The 18,025-nt window shown below is 37.6% G+C and overlaps 1 protein-coding gene across 2 annotated transcripts in view; it reads left to right on the top strand.

Annotated features, from left to right (window-relative positions):
* The window catches only part of Man1a2 (mannosidase alpha class 1A member 2), a 132,985-nt gene that overhangs the window by 47,894 nt on the left and 67,066 nt on the right, over positions 1-18,025 (top strand). For both annotated transcript variants that reach the window (XM_055628394.1, XM_055628400.1), the window contains exon 6: positions 9,499-9,593. In XM_055628394.1, the coding sequence (XP_055484369.1) occupies positions 9,499-9,593 (95 nt within the window). The remainder of the gene's footprint in view (positions 1-9,498; positions 9,594-18,025) is intronic.

The raw sequence follows: 18,025 nt of genomic DNA, 5'->3' as shown, positions 1-18,025 counted from the left end.
AGAGTTGGATTTCCTGGAGCTTGAGTTAGTTACAGCATGAGCTGCCCAACATGATAACTAATCAGGAGTCTCTGGAAGAACAACTTGCTCCATCTCTGCAGCCCCTTACTGCCATTTTTATACAACTGTTAGGACTTCCTATTCCATTTTAAAAATTTCCCTTTTAAAACACATTTTAAAAATAATTTTAAAATGCCTGCTTTTAGAAATATTTTTTAAATTTACTTTATTCACTTTACGTCCTGATTGCAGCGCTCACCTTTCCCCTCAGTCTCCACTCCTCACATACTTCTCCCCTGATTTTCCCTTTTTCTCAGAGAAGGGGGAGGTCCCCCATGGGTACCAAACTGCCCTGGTGCACCAAGTCACTGCAGAACTAGTTCATCCTTTCCCATTGAGGCCAGACAAGGCAGCGCAGTTATGGGAACGGGGTCCAAAGGAGTCATAGAGCACTCCGCCTCCAGTTGTCAGGGGATCCACATGAAGACCAAGCTGCACATCTGCTACATCTGTGCAGGAGGCATAGGGCCAGTCCATACATGCTTTTTGGTTGATGGTTCAGTCTCTTTGAGCCCCTGTGGGCCCAGGTGAGTTGACTTTGTAGGTCTTCTTGTGGAGTCCTTGGCCCCCCTGGCTCCCTCAATCATTTCCCCAACTCTTCTGCAGGACTTCCCAAGCTCTGTCTAATGTTTGACCATAGGTTTCAGCATCTGTTTCTGTTAGCTGCTGGGTGAAGCCTGTCAGAGGAGTTATGCTAGGCTCCTGCCTACAAGCATAGCAGCGTGTCATTAATAGTGTCAGGGATTGGTTCTCTCCTATGGGATGGGTCTCAAGTAGTACCAGTCTTTGGTGGACCATTTCCTCAATCTTTGCTCCATTTTTGCCCCTGTACATCTTGTTAGCAGGACAAATTTTAGCCCAAAGGTTTTATGGGTAGGTTGGTGTCCTTATCCCTCCACTGGAAGTCCTGCCTGGCTACAGGAGGTGGCCACTTCAGTCTCCATATTCCCTGCTTCTAGGAGTCTCAGGTAGGGTGACCCCCATAGACTTCCTGGGGCCTACCCTATCCCAGGCCTCTGGCATTTTCCAGAGATGGCCCCAACTCTGACTTCTGTTTTCTCACGCCACTCCACCTCCCTATTCCTAATTCACACTCCAGCTTCCCTCTCCATCTCCTCTCCTATCCCGATACTTCCTTCTGTCAACCTCCAATGCCTGTTTTATTTCCCTTTCTGAATGAGATTCAGGCAGCCTCCCTTGAGTTTTCCATGTAACTTGGCTTCTTCAAGTCTGTGGGTTGTAGCATGGTTTTCCTGTACTTTATAGCTAATATCCACTTATAAGTAAGTAAATACCATGCCTGTGTTTTTGAGCTTGAGTTTCCTCACTCTGGATGATTTTTTTTTTCTAGTTCCATCCATTTTCCTGCAAATTTCAAGATGTCTTTGTTTTTAATGGCTGAGTAGTATTCTATTGTGTAAATGTACCACATTTTCTTTATCCATTTTTTTGTTGAGGGACATCTGGGTTGTTTATAGTTTCTGGCTATTATAAATAAAGCTTCTATGGACATAGTTGAGCAAGTGTCCTTGTTGTGTGGTAGAGCATCATTTGGGTATATGCTCAGGAGTGATATAGCTGGGTCTTGAGGTACGGTTATTCCCAATTTTCTGAGAAAGTGCCAGATTGATTTCTTTTAGGTTGCAACCTTTTTGGGGGCTGAATGACTCTTTCACAGGGGTTGCATATCAGATATCCTGCATATCAGATATTTACATTATAATCTATAACAGTAGCAAAATTACAATTATGAAGTAGCAATAAAAATAATTTATGGTTGGGGCCAACACAATAGGAAGAACTGAATTTATTAAAGAGTAGCAGCATAAGGAAGATTGAGAACCACTGGCTTAGCACTTTGAAGATAGCACTGAGTCATCTTATGGATTATGGAGTATGGTGAGAAATTTGCTTTAGTTTTATCCTTCTGTATGCAATGTTTTTCTCTTTGACTACCATTAAGATTTTCTGTTTGTGTTTTGTTTTATATGAAGAACATGAGTGGTTTACTTTTTTCTTGATAATTTAGGACTTCTTTATCTTACTTGATGCTCTCTAAGTCTCACACATATTTTTAACCACTTTAATAACCTTTTAAATTACTATTTTAAAATATGTTTTATTTAACCTTTGCTTCCTTCCCCCCTCGTATTTTATTGGCTTTCTTGGACTAATTGTTCTTTTTTTTTTAATCCTACTCATTGGTTTATGTATTTATGAGTATGTCAAAGCAAAGTTGAGGGGAAAAAATTAAAAAAAATTCTCATGTACTGTCTATGTGTGTCCCCTGGCCCCAGCCTCTTCCCCTACTTCTGCCTTCTACCATGCTGATTTATTTGATACAACTGATGAATTTACACTGTTAAATCTTTATGTTTCCAATATGGCTGAAACAGTGTGGTACATTCTGTGGGTTTGGACAAATGCGTAATGACATTTACTTCCAGTACAATATTATGCATAGTGGTATCCCTGCTGTTCCAGTTAGTTTTCTGTTGCTCCGATAAGCAGCACAACTAGAAGCAACTTGAGGAAAGGGCTTATTCTATTTTACAGTTCATAGGACACTTAAAGGGAGGTCAGGGCAGAAACTCAAGGCAGAACTGAAGTAGAAGCTGTGGAGGAACACACTTACTGGCTGGCTGTCCATGGTTTGCTTAGCCTGCTTTCCTCTGTCACCCAGGACCACTTGTCTAGTATCACCTGCAGAGGATGGTCTCTTCCACATCAGTCAGCAACCAAGACAGTGCTCTACAGACTTGCCTACAGGGTAATCCGATGGATGTGTCAATGAGGGGAAGAACACAGGACTGTTTAAGACTTTGAGTTCAGATTTTTTCCAAATTAGAGGTTATTTATCTGGAAGTACTGTTATATGTGTATGTGTTTGATGTAACTGATTAACTCTCATATCAATAACAATGAGAACCAAAATTAATATGTGACAATTTATAACAGTTAAGCTTAAGCCTTAACTCTTCCATATTAAGCTTTCTGCAGAAAAGTTGAAGCAAAATGTTGAAATTTTGGTTGCTGATGTCATGGATAGAAGTAAATCGCTAAGGAAATATGTGTTGCTACCACATTTTTGCACTTTTGTAAGATTGTAAGCCTCAAACTTAAAAAAGAAACAAGTGGAAGGAGCACATGGACATTGGAATTCCTGGTTTGATTTTGTAACTGTGCACCTTCCTCCCCAGTTGTATTTACCAAACTTTTTACTTTCTTTACTTGCTAAGTTTCCTCATCTATAGAAGTTGGCTTGAGAGATGATCAGATTTGGTTGTGGGCAAATATCTTTATAGTGCTTGAGGATACACTGCCTCTGTGAAGAAGGAAAGCTCAAAAGGTTTTCTTTTGTTAATGGTTTTGGAGGTTTCACTCCATCTTAGGGAGGGCATGGCAGTGTAGAGAAGGAAGCAGTGAAAAGAAATATAGGACTGATCCATGGCAAAGTAGAGCACCCAAGTATATGCACCCCATGACCTACTTCCACCATAGGACTTCCTTTCCTTCATCACAAGTGTTCCAGCATATGAAGTCTATTTATTAGACCAGGCCTTTCAGTATGTCATTGCCTTTGGAAGCACTTTACAGCTGTGCATAGGGGTATGTGCACCTCTCATTTTCCAGGTGTGTCTTAATGCAGTCAGCTTGGTGAATAACCAACAGTTTGTGAGGCTAATGAAGACTTTTACTTAGTTTAAAATAAATAACACAAATTCTTAAGATACTGTCCACTTAGGGATAAGGACATGCTTTTTTTTTTTTTCCTTCCTGACTTGCTATTCAGTAGAACTGCATTAATGTACTTGTGGTCCTTTCGGTGGATCCAACAGAGAATCTGATGTACAGAGACATGCGAGGGTTACATGCTGTCCTAACACAGTATTGCTCTTTCCTGCTGATTTCTTATTATCATAAATGTGAAGCATTATTTTCCTCAGAAAAAGGCTATTTCTATTAAATATTCACAAGTTTGATGATTTATTATGTTTACTTAATATAGATATATGGCATTTCTTTAACAAGGTTGTCTCTCTTTTTGATAGTATCGAAGTGCTTTTCTAGCTAAGAAAGCATAATTTGTATGGAAAATACCTCGACTCTGTCAGATAAAATAGAGAAATTGTTAGGTGGAGTTTAATACATACTCACAGATAATAAAAACAAAAGAAATAACTGCAATAAAATGTGTCTTTACTAAAACAAAGATATAGTGAGTCAGTTTAGGGATATTTTCTTGGACAAATTAATAGCTTTTAAACCTAAAGTCCTGTTAAGTAAAGTCATGAATAAAGAAAAAGAAATGGTAAGCATTGATATTTCCTGGTTTAAATATCAAGTTATTTTAGAAAAAAATGAGCTTGCTCTAGAAATTGCTTCAATTTCTGTTGAAAATTTGACTTTTTTGTTGTCTCTTAATGTCCTGGTAATTGGACAAAACATTCCACCAAGCTTTCCTGACCGCCCTAGTTTGTCTTCTGTTGCTGCAATAAACACCATGACTACAGCAATATGGGGAGAAAGGGTTTACCTCACCTTACTGCTTATAATCCATCAAGAGGGGAAGTCAGAGCAGGAACTCCAGGGAGGGACCTGGAGTCAGGATCTGAAGCAGAGGCTGTGGAGGAACACTGCTTGTTTCTTCTCGGTTGCTCAGCTGCCTTATTTTATATGGTTGTACTACCCTGCATGGGCATCAAGGTCCCCTATACCAATCATTAAGAAAATGTCCCACAAACTTGCCTACAGGACAATCTGATGGAGGTATTTTCTCTACTGAGGTTCCCTCTTCCCAGAAGGCCTAGACTTTTGTTAAGTTGATAAAACTAAGTAGTATACTGACATAAATGTCTTTAAATACATTCTTCATTATTTTTTTTCTTCAATGTGTTTGGTCATATATGCATTTGTACACAGTCATGTATGCTTGACAGTTTAGGTGGTAATACTAGTTTATAGTTTATTATGTTTGTGGTTACTGATTTGATGATTTAGAAGATAGAGTTCATAGCCATTTGTAACAAGTAGAAATTTAGTGGTAAAATGTATGAGAAGAGAGAGCTGTACATAATTACTTCTGTGGCTGACTCCTAAAAGTAAGTGTGTGTAGAACAAACATCAAGCTTCCTAGATGTCAGTCATGAACATGCCTGTTCCAGCTGCTGTCTGTTAGAAGGAGAAATGGTTGGATTTTTAGTTTAGTTATGTGCTTCAGAAGATATAAAATGATCATTCCTCAGAGGGTATAACAATTTTGAAAGTCTCAGAGTACAATTTACAGTGACCAGGTTTCAGTTCAAAATTTCTTTTTATTTTATTAATTTTTATTTTTTATATTAGTCACAGGTTATTTATTTCGTATGCCAGCTGTAGCCAGTTCAAAATTTCTAATACATGAGAAAACAAGGGAAAATATTCTTCCTACCTTCCTCCCTCCCTCATGTGAATTTTTACCTGTCTTGGGGTTACCCAGATTAATCAATAAATATTTTATAGAATCTTTTACAGCTAGGCTCAGTGACATCATAGAAAATATTTTTGAAGTTACTGAATAAATGAAAATTGTAGTAAAAAGTACATTTCATTTATGAGAAAGAACAACATTGAAAGTCTGGAAATGAGGAATATGGTATTCAAAACACAAAATTACTGTTTTTAGCTGTCATTGGCAATAGCATCTCTAGGCTTGAAGATAGAGCAATATAAATTATGTAACATGAAGAAAGATAATAAAATTGGAAAGAAAAACAAAGACAGGTGCTTCAGAAACTTGTGGGCTGCTTAAAAGTCTGATATTCATGTACTTTGGATAGAGATAGTTGAAAAACAACAACTGTATTTGGTGGCAGGACTGAAATTGAAGACATGTTTTCTTATGTGTCTTAGTTAGGGTTTATGTTGCTGTGATAAAACACCATGACTGAAAACAACTTGGGGAGGAAAGGCTATATTTCAGCTTACAGTTGTAGTCCATCCTGGAGGGAAGTCAGGGCTGGAACCTGGAGGCAGAAACTGAAGCAGAGGCCGTGGAAGAAAGCCGCTTGCTTACTGGTTTGCTCCCCAAGGATTGCTCAGCTGCCTCTGTTATATACCTCGGGACCACCCACAGCAGGCAGACTACCTACTGTGGTCATTAATCAAGAAACCCACAACAGTCGTGCTTATAGGCTAGTCTGATGGAGACATGTTTTCAAGGTTCCCACTTTCCAAATGACCCTGGCTTGTGTCAAGTTGACAGAAAAACCTGAACTAGGGCATCGTGACTAAGCACACTTAGTCAATATCATAGTCTCATAGCTAGAAGTTTGAAAGCACCGAGGGAAAGAATGACATCATGGAAAACTATAATTTAAATAATTGAAACCACTGAGATTATTTCTCATCTAATATCTTTAAAATATTTAAAGCAAAATCATAAAAGCGAGCTCAGACTATTCCATTACAGTGTTTAGCTGTAATGTATATCAGCCATGAAATAACAAAGTACACTTCACAATAAAAATTTCCACCAGAGGTGCTTCACGATAAAGGATTAATACATTAGGAAGACTATAATCCCAGCAGTAAAGCAGTAATACTCTCTTTTGGACATCTAATAATAGAGCTCCAAATGCATAAAACAAAAATGGATAGAATTAAATTATTCTTTTGAATTCTTCAAGTAAAAAGGCAATTCCACAAGGACTGTTGGATCCGTCAACAGTTTTTGCAAATTGATAGGACTAAGAGATGGACAGTTAGTAACAATGTGCAAGTAAGTCCTTAGCCACAGTTACAGTGTGTTAAGTGAGTAGATGTTTATAGAACATTCATTTAACAGCTACAGAATACATAGTCTTCTCAAGTGCACATGATAAGCATATGCTGGACAACAAAGCAAATTTTAGTCAAATTATAAAAAAAGTTAAAATAGCTGTTCCTGTGTGATGGCTTCACTATAACTTATGTCTTCAGGAGGCTGGACTCCATAGTAAGTTCCAGTCTAGCCTGGGTTGAGGCTTTGGAAAAAAATGCCTTGAGGTAACATACACATTAAATAAAGGATTGCAAGGGAAGTCGAAAATGTTGGGAGCACAAGGTCTTTGGGCTCACAGAGAGTACTGGGGAAATCTGGAATGTTAAACATGCAGGGCTGTCTTTTCAAGGGAAAAGATGTATAACTTGTGTTTCTACCCAGAAGTCTGGGAATGGGGATGGTCAATAGCTTGGTGATATGTGCTTCTTAGGACCAGGTCATAGTAGACTCCCACAAGCAGGACCAGCGGTGGTTAATAGCCATGATGACCTCTATGCTCTTTGTCTGACCAAGACTACACCAGATCCTTTCCTAGGCCCTTAAATATGTGACCTATCTCTAGAACCCATATTCGTGGAAGAAGTGACATGGACTCTGAGGAGAATTTCAGTGTAATTATGCCTCCTTGTGTATGAGGGATTATGTTACATCAGGAAACCTTTTCCCAATTATACTGTACTTAAATATGCCTACAGTAAACTGCCTGAGGTCAGACTCTAGAAATGTGAACCAGCGCCAGCTAACAAAATGTGTTGAACAGGGATTCCTTTGTTATTCTGCTGATCCTGTGATTTCAAAGACACTCGACACTCCCCAGACATTGAAAACATAATAGTGGAATGTGTCAAACATTGTTTTTCAAACAAAGATTTTAGGTAAAATGGACAAGTTCTCTGAAAAAGATCTGTCAAAAGTGACTCATAAAAAAGCAAAAAAAAAAAAAAAAAAAAAAGAATAACCTCATATATAGTACTTGAAGAGAGAATAAAAACTTTAGAATTAATTTCAAGGTAAATTTTATCAGATGTGGAAGTCAAGAAAAGTCAGTCTAATACATTCCTTTTTAAATTAGTAGTTCAGAAGTTATTTATTCACTAACTTACCTGTTTTTCTACCCCATAGACTACAAATGAGAGGATGGGGCTTGCCCCTCAGGGTGTTTTCATTTGCCTTCACAGAACTATTTCTCCAGGTGGAGCAGGCTGGTCCGAAGTTTACCCAGGGCCTTTCTCTAGAGCATGGTGCTTGTTGTTCTTGTTTTTCTTCTTTTCCTCCTTCATTTTTAATTAGTGTTTATTAATTACACCGCATAATGGCTTTCATACTACCATTTTTGTACATGTGTGTCATGAGCTTTGATCATCCTAGCACTTACCCCATTCCTACTAGTTCCCTGCCCATCTTCCCCCATTCCCAGTAGTTTCCTGCCCATCTTCCCATTACCTTTTCTCAGGTAGTCCTTCTACTTTCATGGTTTTGCTTTGAATCTTGATTCCACGTCTGAGTGAAAACAGGCTAAAAATGTGTCTTTCCGAGTCTGGCTTATTTTGCTTAACATGAAGATGATCCAGTTCCATTTTCCTGCAAATGACAATTTTTATATGTAAATATCTACTTAATTGTGTGTGTGTGTGTGTGTGTGTGTGTGTGTGTATGTATGTATGTATATATACATACCACATATCCTTGACCCATTCATTTGTCGATGGGCACCTTAGCAGATTATGTAAACCCAGGAAATAAATTCTTTAGATGCCTTCATGTTTTTGGGATATCCAGTTATGTTGTCTTCAAATTTTACTTTTTAAATTTTGTTTTCTAGTATTGCGTAATCAGAAACACACACCTACTACCAAAAAAAGAAAAGCAAGCAAGCAAGAAAGAAACAAACGAAAGAGCAAACAGAAACATATACAGCAACTCAGGGGCATTTATCCGCAGTGTACTACAATTTTTTACTGTTGTTAAATATTTGAAATAAGCTTGCATGTTGATGAAGATTCTATAGCCTAGTTGTTTTACTTAGATTTTTGTTTTTCTTTTTCTATTTTTTTTTTTTTTTTGTGTGTGTGTGTATGTGCATGTGTGGTACATGTGAAAGCCTGAATTTTCTTGTGTGTTTAGGTTGGGGGGGTACATGTTTGTGCAAGTACATGTGGAGACCTGAGGTTTATTGTTGGAAGTTACACTGGATTGCTCTTCTAATCAAACCCAGAGCTCACTGATATGGCTGGTCTTATTAGCTAGCTTGCTCTGGGAGTATCTCCTTTCTTCAACTTCAGTTTCTGGACTTAAGGTGAACTGCCATGCCCACCCAGAATTTATGTGGATTTTTGGCAGTTTGAACACCAGTCTTGGTTCTTTCATGGCAGTTGCTTTGGCCGCTGATCCATCTTCTCAGCCCTCTCTTAGGGTTCTTTTGTTTGTTAACATGAACACCAAAACTATGTCCTTTCTTTGCAGTTATGTGTACATTGAGGATTCTGCATACTAGGTACCTTCCTTAGTGCAGCAAGAATGACGTGCAGCCACTTAGCACAGGCTTGCGAATAACTTGTACATTGTAGGATGCATAGTGTCCGAGGTCGAAATAAGCAATACTTAACTACAGTTCATAACTTATGTTTTTATCTCAGATATTTAAGACTAAAGCAGTGCAGTTGGCTGAGAAACTCCTTCCTGCCTTTAACACACCTACTGGGATTCCCTGGGCAATGGTGAATCTGAAAAGGTAATCTATTTTAATTGATTGTTTATGTTCCAGATTAGTTAACTGAATTTTGGCATTTCTGTTTGTGGAGATTTCCAATTATCCATTTCCACTCTATTTTTCAAGACATTTTTCTCTGTGTATGTATAGAAGAATATCAAAACCTTTCCTTATTTTTAAGCTATGTCCTTTACTTTGAGACAGGCTGCCTGCCTAACTTCATTCCAGTTGCTAGTTTGTTTCTAGTTCAAGACTCTCTGTTCTTGAGTGCCATACTAAGGATAAAAGAACATACAATCCTGGTGTAGGATCCTCGTTATAATGTCTAGGTTCAAGGCTGAGCATGAATCCCCAAAATAATTGTTCTTTGTCATCTATTTCATTAGAAAACACTGATTCTTTTCTTAGAAATGACTTACAAATGTAAGTCATAAAAAGTATGAATAATCTCGGTATTTTAATTTGCATTTAAATCATTTATACTGGCTGAAACTTTTGCTGTTCACATTTTCTCCAGGTAGTATTTATTATTCACCTTAGTGTTTGCATTTGTAAATCACATGAAAACATGACTTGGTCTCCTTGCACCTAGGTCCCTTAGAACAAGTTGGCGTGTTTCTTTTCTGTAGGTGTGAAATCTGTGAAACTCGAGATTGTATGTCCTTGTTGTAACTGTAGTTTTCAAGTATTTTCTCCTTGTTTCATGGAAGTTGCCTTACTGTGCTGGCAGTTGCAGTACATTAGCATTAATGTAGCTCCTGATAGTTCTCCTTTCTTCCTTCTCTTTCCTTGACTGCTTTGAATTGAGAGAGTACAGTTTGGAACTTAAGTTCATTATTACCTTTGTAAAATAGCTGCTTTGGGCATCTCACTTACACAGCTGTCCTTTCAGTGAGCTTATTCTTGATACTGTAGTGCTTAGTGTGAAAGACAGGCATTGAAGCTATCTCTGTCTACTTCACTTCCTTCCCATCATTTAAATGTATGTTAAAATGAGTTACAGATAATGCACTCTAATCCCAAAATGTATTTTAAAAATACTTTAAACTGACATTTATATTTCAGTGACATTAAGACACACAGCAGTGGTCTGTCTGCAAATCTTCATTATATCCATTTAAGAAATATTTGCCTGTGTGCATACATCTCATGAGTATTATGGAATACATATGGATAGAGGACAGCTTGTAAGAATTTATTTTCTCCTTCTACCACATGAATCCCAGCAATCATCCTCAGGTGGACAGGCTTGGTGAAAGGCACCTTTATCCCATTTTTTTTTACTCTTATTTTTTTAAAAGATTTATTTTTATTTTTAATTCTGTATGGTGGTATGTGCGTGTGAGCCAGAAGAGCATCCATGGATCTGGATCTTCTAGAGCTGGAATACAGGCAGTTGGGAGCCACTTGATGTGGGTGCTGGGAACCCACAAGGGCTCTTACCATCCTTAGCCTTACCTGCTCTTAGCCATCCTTCTAGCCCAGGCCCTCCATTTCTTCTTGAAGATCTAAGGTTTACTCTGTTGTTGTTCCATTTCATCTATCTCAAGAGCTTTATCCTACAAAGTTAGTCTATTGGGGTGGACTTTTATAGATTTCCCTTATTTAGGAAGCCTTTTGTTTAATATTCATTCTTTTTTCTCTTCTTTTCATTTTTGATTATTTTATTACATTATGTGTAGTAGTGTTTTGTCTACATGTATGTTTGTGCACCATATCTATTCTCTGGTGTCCAGGAAAGTCAGAAGAAGACATTGGGTTTCCTGGGACTGGAGTTACCGATGGTTGTGGGCTGCTGTGTGGATGTTGGAAGTCAAACCTGGGTCCTCTGTAAGAGCAATAAGTACTCCTAACTTCTGACCTAGGCTTCCAACACCATTCTAAATATTTTTCCAGTCCTCCCTCCCCCCACAAGAAGGTTTCTCTGTTTACCCCTGGCTATTCTGAAACTTCTCTGAGGACCAGGCTGGCCTTGAATTCAGAGATCTGCCTGCCTCAGCCTCTCAAGTGCTCTGATTAAAGACGTGTGCCACTACTCTGATTTTTTTGAAAACAGGAAAGGTGTACATTTTCACCCTGGCCAGCACCAGGGAAAATATCAGCGTAGTGACTCTGGTCTGCCTCTGAAGTTACATAGAGAAACATTGTGTGCAGGATTGAGGCTATCATAGTCTAGTGGATTGCTGACCTAAACCTGGACTCTTGTCTTAGTGCTTAAAGTCTTTAAAAAAGTTTAAAAAATTAATCATTTAAGGTTCCACTAACAATGTATAGGTTTTATTATGAATCTTTACATTTTCTACTCATTCCTTCCAGTGGCCTCACACATATCACCTGCATTGCCATGGGCTGATTTCCTTCCATTCCCTGGATAGTTCCACTTCTGTTTTCACACCACATCTATTTTATTACCTTTTTTCTTCCCTCCTCTCTTAATATCTCTAATTCTCTTCCCTTGTTATCCCCTTTCTAGTTTGCAGATATATACACATGTGTGTGCACACTTACACATATATGTATATACAAATACAATTTTAAATGTAGGTTCTACAGATAAGAGAATTTGTCCCTCTTAGTTTTGCGTCTTTAAAGGTATGATTTCTAGTTCCATCCATTCTCTCCAGATAACATTTTGTTTAATTTATCTTTATGTCTAAACAAAGTTTCATTGTGTACATGTACTACATTTTATCTCCCCGTTCATCTCACAGACATCTAGGCTAGTCCCATTGCTTGGGTTTTGTGAACAGTACCTCAACACACATATACGTGCAAGTATCTCTGTGTGTATTGACTTGTAGAGTCCTTCAAAAGTGGTATAGCTGGGTCATATGGTAGTTTTGTTTTTCACTTAAAAAATGTGTGTATTTGGGGTGAGGTACAAGTATATATACATGTGTGTACATGTTGTGCAGACCAGGTTAACCTGAGACATCATTCTTCAGGAACCATTTACCTTGCTGAGACAGGATCTCTCACTAGCTTGAGGCTCCGCTAGACTGGCTGGCCAGTAAGCCACCGGTTCCTTTTACCCAGCACTGGGATTACAAACATTGCTACTATGCATAGTTTTTGTTTTTGTTTTTACATTGTTTCTGGGAATCAAACTTGGATCCTCATGCATCATGCCACATGCTTTAATATTCCCAGCTCTCTGCTTAGCTTTTTGAGAAACCTCTGTACTAATTTCCATAGCATCTGCACAAGTTTATATTCCTGATTGTGCACAAAGGTTCTCCACATATGCACTACTATTTGTTATCTTATTTTTTCCTTTTCCCCCCGAATGATAGTCATTCAGACTGGGGTAAGATGTAATCTCAATTTGTATTTCTCTGATTGCTAAGGATTCCAAATACTTTTTTCAAGTTATTCATTGAACATTTTTTATTCTTTTGAGAGCTTTTAAAAATTGAGTTTATTATTAGCACATTTATTGATTGGATGATTTCCTCCCCCTACCCCTTTGGTGTGTGATTTTTGTGGTTCTTTGTATAGTCTAGCTGTTAGTTTCATGTCTGATGTGTAGTGGAAGGTTTTTTTTTTTTTGTTTTTTTTTTTTTTAAACAGTTACGTTATATAAATATGTTTTTGCTTTAATTCCAAGTGTGGGATGTGGGACTGCCTTAGTTTGTCCATAGCTGATAAATATCTTGTATGGCTTGGAGAGGGGTGTGGTTTTTGCCATCTGGCATTAATGAAATTCTGAGAACTCTGGGAGAGTATAAATACCAGAGCCCAGAGAGAGGAAGGGGTTTTGAGACAGATGGAGGAGGAAAAAGACAGGAAATAGTAAGGCACCGCTGGTAGACACTGGTTTTTAACTCTCTTTACTTGGGGTTCCTAAAGCTTCTACCTCTCTTCCAACCCCCCAACCTTAGGTAGGAGAGGAAGAAGTTTAGAAGGGGAAGGGGATGGAGACTTCTTTAGACTTAGTTCTGGCTGGTTAGGGTCGTCAGGTTCTTTGGGAAAATACTAGTCTCAGTTGTCAGAATATCTAGCAGTCCAGCAACAGCAAACAACAGCCTTCTTCCTCCTCTGCCTGACTCCTCAAAGCTGCCTCTCCTGTGGGATCTTGTATTTACACCCTCTCAGAGTTCTCAGAATTCTGCTATCTGTAGCTGGCAAAGACTATGCCCCTCTCCAAATCACATGAGGTTGTTACTAGCTGGCAAAGACCACATCCTACATGGAGCAATTATCAGCTGTGGATAAACTAAGACAGTCTCATATCCCCACACTTGGGATTAAAACAAAAACATATTTACATAACCTGAGTTTTTAAAGAAACCAAAAGTTCCACTACACTGATGTATAGTTGGTGAATTTTTTTTCTATTCTATAAATAATATGTTTATTCTGGTGACTTTTATTTATTTATTTATTTATTTTTTGCTATGAAGAAGCTTTTTAATTTCATGTAATCCCATTGTCAATTCTTGGGATTACTTTTTGTGCTATTGAAGTCATTGTTCATATCCTGAGGTGTTTTATCTATGGTTGCCTCTGGTGACTTTGGTCCATTTTGAAATTGTTTTTGTACAGAGAGATAGGGATCTAATTTCATTGTTCTGCATTCCACAAGAGGTTTTCCTAGTATCATTTGTTAAAAAGGTTATCCTTCCCCAAGTTTATACTTTGGACACCTTTGTCAAAATAAGGTGGCTGTAGCTGTGTGCGTTTGTATCTGAGTCCTCACTTCTTTTGGTTTATATGTCTGTTTTTATACCAGTAGTACTATATTGTTTTGTTACTAATTCTTTGTAATAGAAATTGAGGTCAGATTTTGTTATCTCTGTGCTCTTTCTGTCTTAAGAATGCTTTGGCTACTCTGGGTCTTTAGTGCTCTCATATAAAAGTAGAAGTGCCAACTTCAGTGTACTACTGAAATTTAAGCTCCAGGAAAAAGAAACCAAAGGGACACAAGTAGGAAAGGAAAAAGTCAGATTATCCCTGTTTACAACAACATGGTCCTAAATTTAAACATTCTGAAGACTCCACTAATATTTATAACTGGTAAATACTTTCAGCAAAGTAGCAGATGCAAAATAACCATACAAAATTTAGTAGCTTTTTATATAATAATAAATTTGCTGTAAAATTTGGAAAATAAATTAGGAGCAGAGGAAATGCTCCTAATTTTCCTGAATTTAGGATAGTATCTGTAGTCTTGTATATCACCTTTATTATGTTGATATTTGTTCTTTCTATCCCTAGTATCTTCATGGCTTTTGTCTTGAAGGAATTTTGAACTTTGTTAAAGGCCTTTTCTGCTTTGATTGGGGTTTTTTTGAATGCTTTCTGTCCTTAGGTTTATTTATATGCTTTTATATTTGTTGATTTGCGTATGTTTAATGAACTTTGCATCCCTGAAATGACACCAATGTAGTCATGGTCTTACTAATATAATCTTAAATTTGATTAGTAATTTATTTGGAATATTTGCATGTATTCATCAGGGAAATAAATCTGTAGTTTTTTGTTGTTGTTATTGTTGTCTTTACCCAGTTTTGTTGCTGGGGTGATATTGGCTTCATAGATCAGTGTTCTTCCCTTACTGTTTTATGGAATAGTTTGAGGATTATTGGTATTGCTGTTCTTTAAGAGTTTGGTGGAATTGGGCATTGAATCCATCCAGTCCTTTCTTTATTGGGAAATTTTATTACATTTTTAGTCCCAATGGTTGTTAGAGGTTTGCTTAGGTTGTGTGTATCCTCTTGGTGTAATTTTGGTGGCTGAGAATTTAAGTATTCTTAGCAGATAGTTCACTTATTTTATCTTATAGATTTTCAGAGTATTCTATCTTTTCTTTTTTTGGATTTTGCTGGAGTTTGTAGTAACTCTTTTAATCTGTAATTTTATTAGAGTCTTCTCCCCACTTGGGCTAATTTGTCTAGCTGTTTCCAAAGAACCAGCTTTTGCCTGATTCTATGTATCTTTCTTACAGTTATTTCATTAATTCATCGTGATCTTTGTTATTTCTTACCATCTGTTTTCGGGTTTAATACCTCCTCTCTCCGTGTGTGTGTGTGTGTGTGTGTGTGTGTGTGTGTGTGTGTGAAGCTTTGAGTTCTAGCATTAGATTATTTGAGCCTTTTCTGATTTTTGTTTTATGTATGTATTTGTTTTTTAATGTAAGTACTCATACATCTAAACTTCCCTTTTAGAACTATCTTGACTGTATCCCAAACTTCTCCTGTTTAGTCATCACATATTTGTGTAATTTCTGTAGTTTTCTAACTGTTTATTTCTAGATTTATTGAACTGTTGTCTGATAATATACAAGAGAGTATTTTAGTTCTTTTTGTTTAGTTTGCATGCCTTTATTGGTAAGTTGAGGCCATTATATTTAAGATTATTGAGAGGGATTTATGGGTTTCTGTAATTTTGTTTTTCTTCTGTTTGGATTATATGAATTGTTGTTGTTACTATTATTTTACTTTCTCGTCTGTTTGTATCAGGGGTTTGCTTGTTCACTCTATTGGACATGATGAGTTCCTTCCTAACTCTCCTTTGTTCAGCTACTCTTTTTCTTCTCATGGAATTTACTCTTTCTGGTACTCTTGGGATTGAAGCTGGCTTTCTTCTTTCTCTGTGTATAGCATTTCTTTAGTGTTTTCTGCAGTGTTGACCTGCCTTACTCTATGCTTCTTTTGAAATGTTCTTATTTTCCTATCAAGTTTAACATGACTGCCTGGATATAGTTTGGCTAACAGATGTTTACCTTGTGTTCTAAATATAGCCCATATTCTCTGGCTGTTAGGGTAGCTGATAAAAGAGATGATGTTATTCTGATGTGCTTGCCCTTTGTATACATGTATTAGTCATTTTTATTATAGTTTTAATTTGCTTCTTTGTTTTGTAGTTTTGACGTCTTTGTTTGTTTGTTTTTCAAGACAGGTTTTCTCTATGTAGCCCTGGACTCACTTTGTAGACCAGACTAGCCTCAAATTCATGGTGATCCACCTGCCTCTCCCACTCTGAGTGTTGGGATATGACATCTTTTTAAAAAGATATATTGTTTATGTATATGATGTATATGTGTGCCTACATCCAGCAGAGGGCATTAAACCCATTATAGATGTTTTTGAGCAATCACATGGTTGCTGGGAATTGAAATCAGGACATCTGGACTAGCAGCCGGTGCTTTTAACCACTGAGCCATCTTTCCAGGTCCCAGTTCAGACATCTTAAGTATAACATGCCATGGAGAGTTCTCTGGTCATTTCTTTTTTGGGGGTTTCTAAATGCCACTTTTGTTTAGATGTCCCCCCCCCCCCCTTCTAGATTTGGGAAATATTGGTTTTAAGCATGCAGTGAGGCAGTGTCATTTTAGCTTCTGGGCTATAGATATATCTATGGTTTATGCTCTTGTATTGGTCCTGTATCTTCTACTAGACGGAGCTTCACCTTGGTTGGTTTTCCTCTTTGCAGAACAGCTCCCTCTCCTGGACACATCTGGCTTTGCAGTCCTGGGCTGTTAGATTGTTTCACCATTGCATTTCCCTAGAGGGATACTCTCTGGGGTGACTGATGTTTTAGCTGGGATAGCCCAAAGTGCACTAATATTGTAAAATACAGTAGTGAATAAGTAGAGGCAGAAAAGCTATCATTGTATCATCATATTTTGAAGACTTCCTGAATATAAATGACCTTGCTTGAAGGACATGTAAGGTTAAAAAAAAATGCCCTAACTTAACATAATGAGACAAAGAACTTCCAAAGATGTTACTGAGTTTGTTTTGTGCTGGTGCTAGTCGTCTACTTCTGGGCATGAGCCTAACCTTAAGAGTGGTTTGTTTTTCCAGTGAGACTCCCTTGGAGAAAACTAATTTTTTATTTGCAAATGCCTATCAATTGGAAATAGGGTCTGGGCGGGGGCATGTGTCCACTTTCAGCTCTAGGATCCCTTCTGGTGCAGAATCATGCAGGCCCTGTGCATGCTGCCATAGTCTCTGTGAGTTCATGTGTATGCAGTCCTTTTGCGTCCAAAAGGCCTTGATTCCCATGATGGTGTTTTCCATCCCCTTTGGCTCTTACACTTTATCTGTCCTCAGAGTTTCACCAAGAGGAGAGGGATTTGTAAGAGACATCCTTTTTGGAGCTGAGTGTTCCAAGGTCTTTTCACTCTCCATATTGTCTCTCTGTATTTGTCTGTCTATATTTGTTCATATCTGCTGCAGGGAAAAGCTGCTTTGATGATGATTGAACAAGGCATGGATCTATGAATATAGCAAAATACCATTAGGAGTCATTTTATTGCTATGCTCCTTTAGCAGAACAATAGTATCTGGTTTCCACTAGGTCCCTGGCCTTTGGAACAGGTTTTATAAGCATACTTATGTATTTAATAAGAAATGTCCACGAGAAGAGTGACTTTAAAAAGGACAAAATGGAGCTCCTAGAGCTGAATATATATATATATATATATATATATATATATATATATATAT

Source organism: Psammomys obesus, unplaced genomic scaffold, assembly GCF_907164565.1.
Source record: "Psammomys obesus unplaced genomic scaffold, mPsaObe1.curated_primary_1811, whole genome shotgun sequence".
NCBI lineage: Eukaryota > Metazoa > Chordata > Mammalia > Rodentia > Muridae > Psammomys > Psammomys obesus.
The sequence above is the reverse complement of the archived record's forward strand: the minus strand, read 5'-3'. Positions and strand labels throughout refer to the sequence as shown.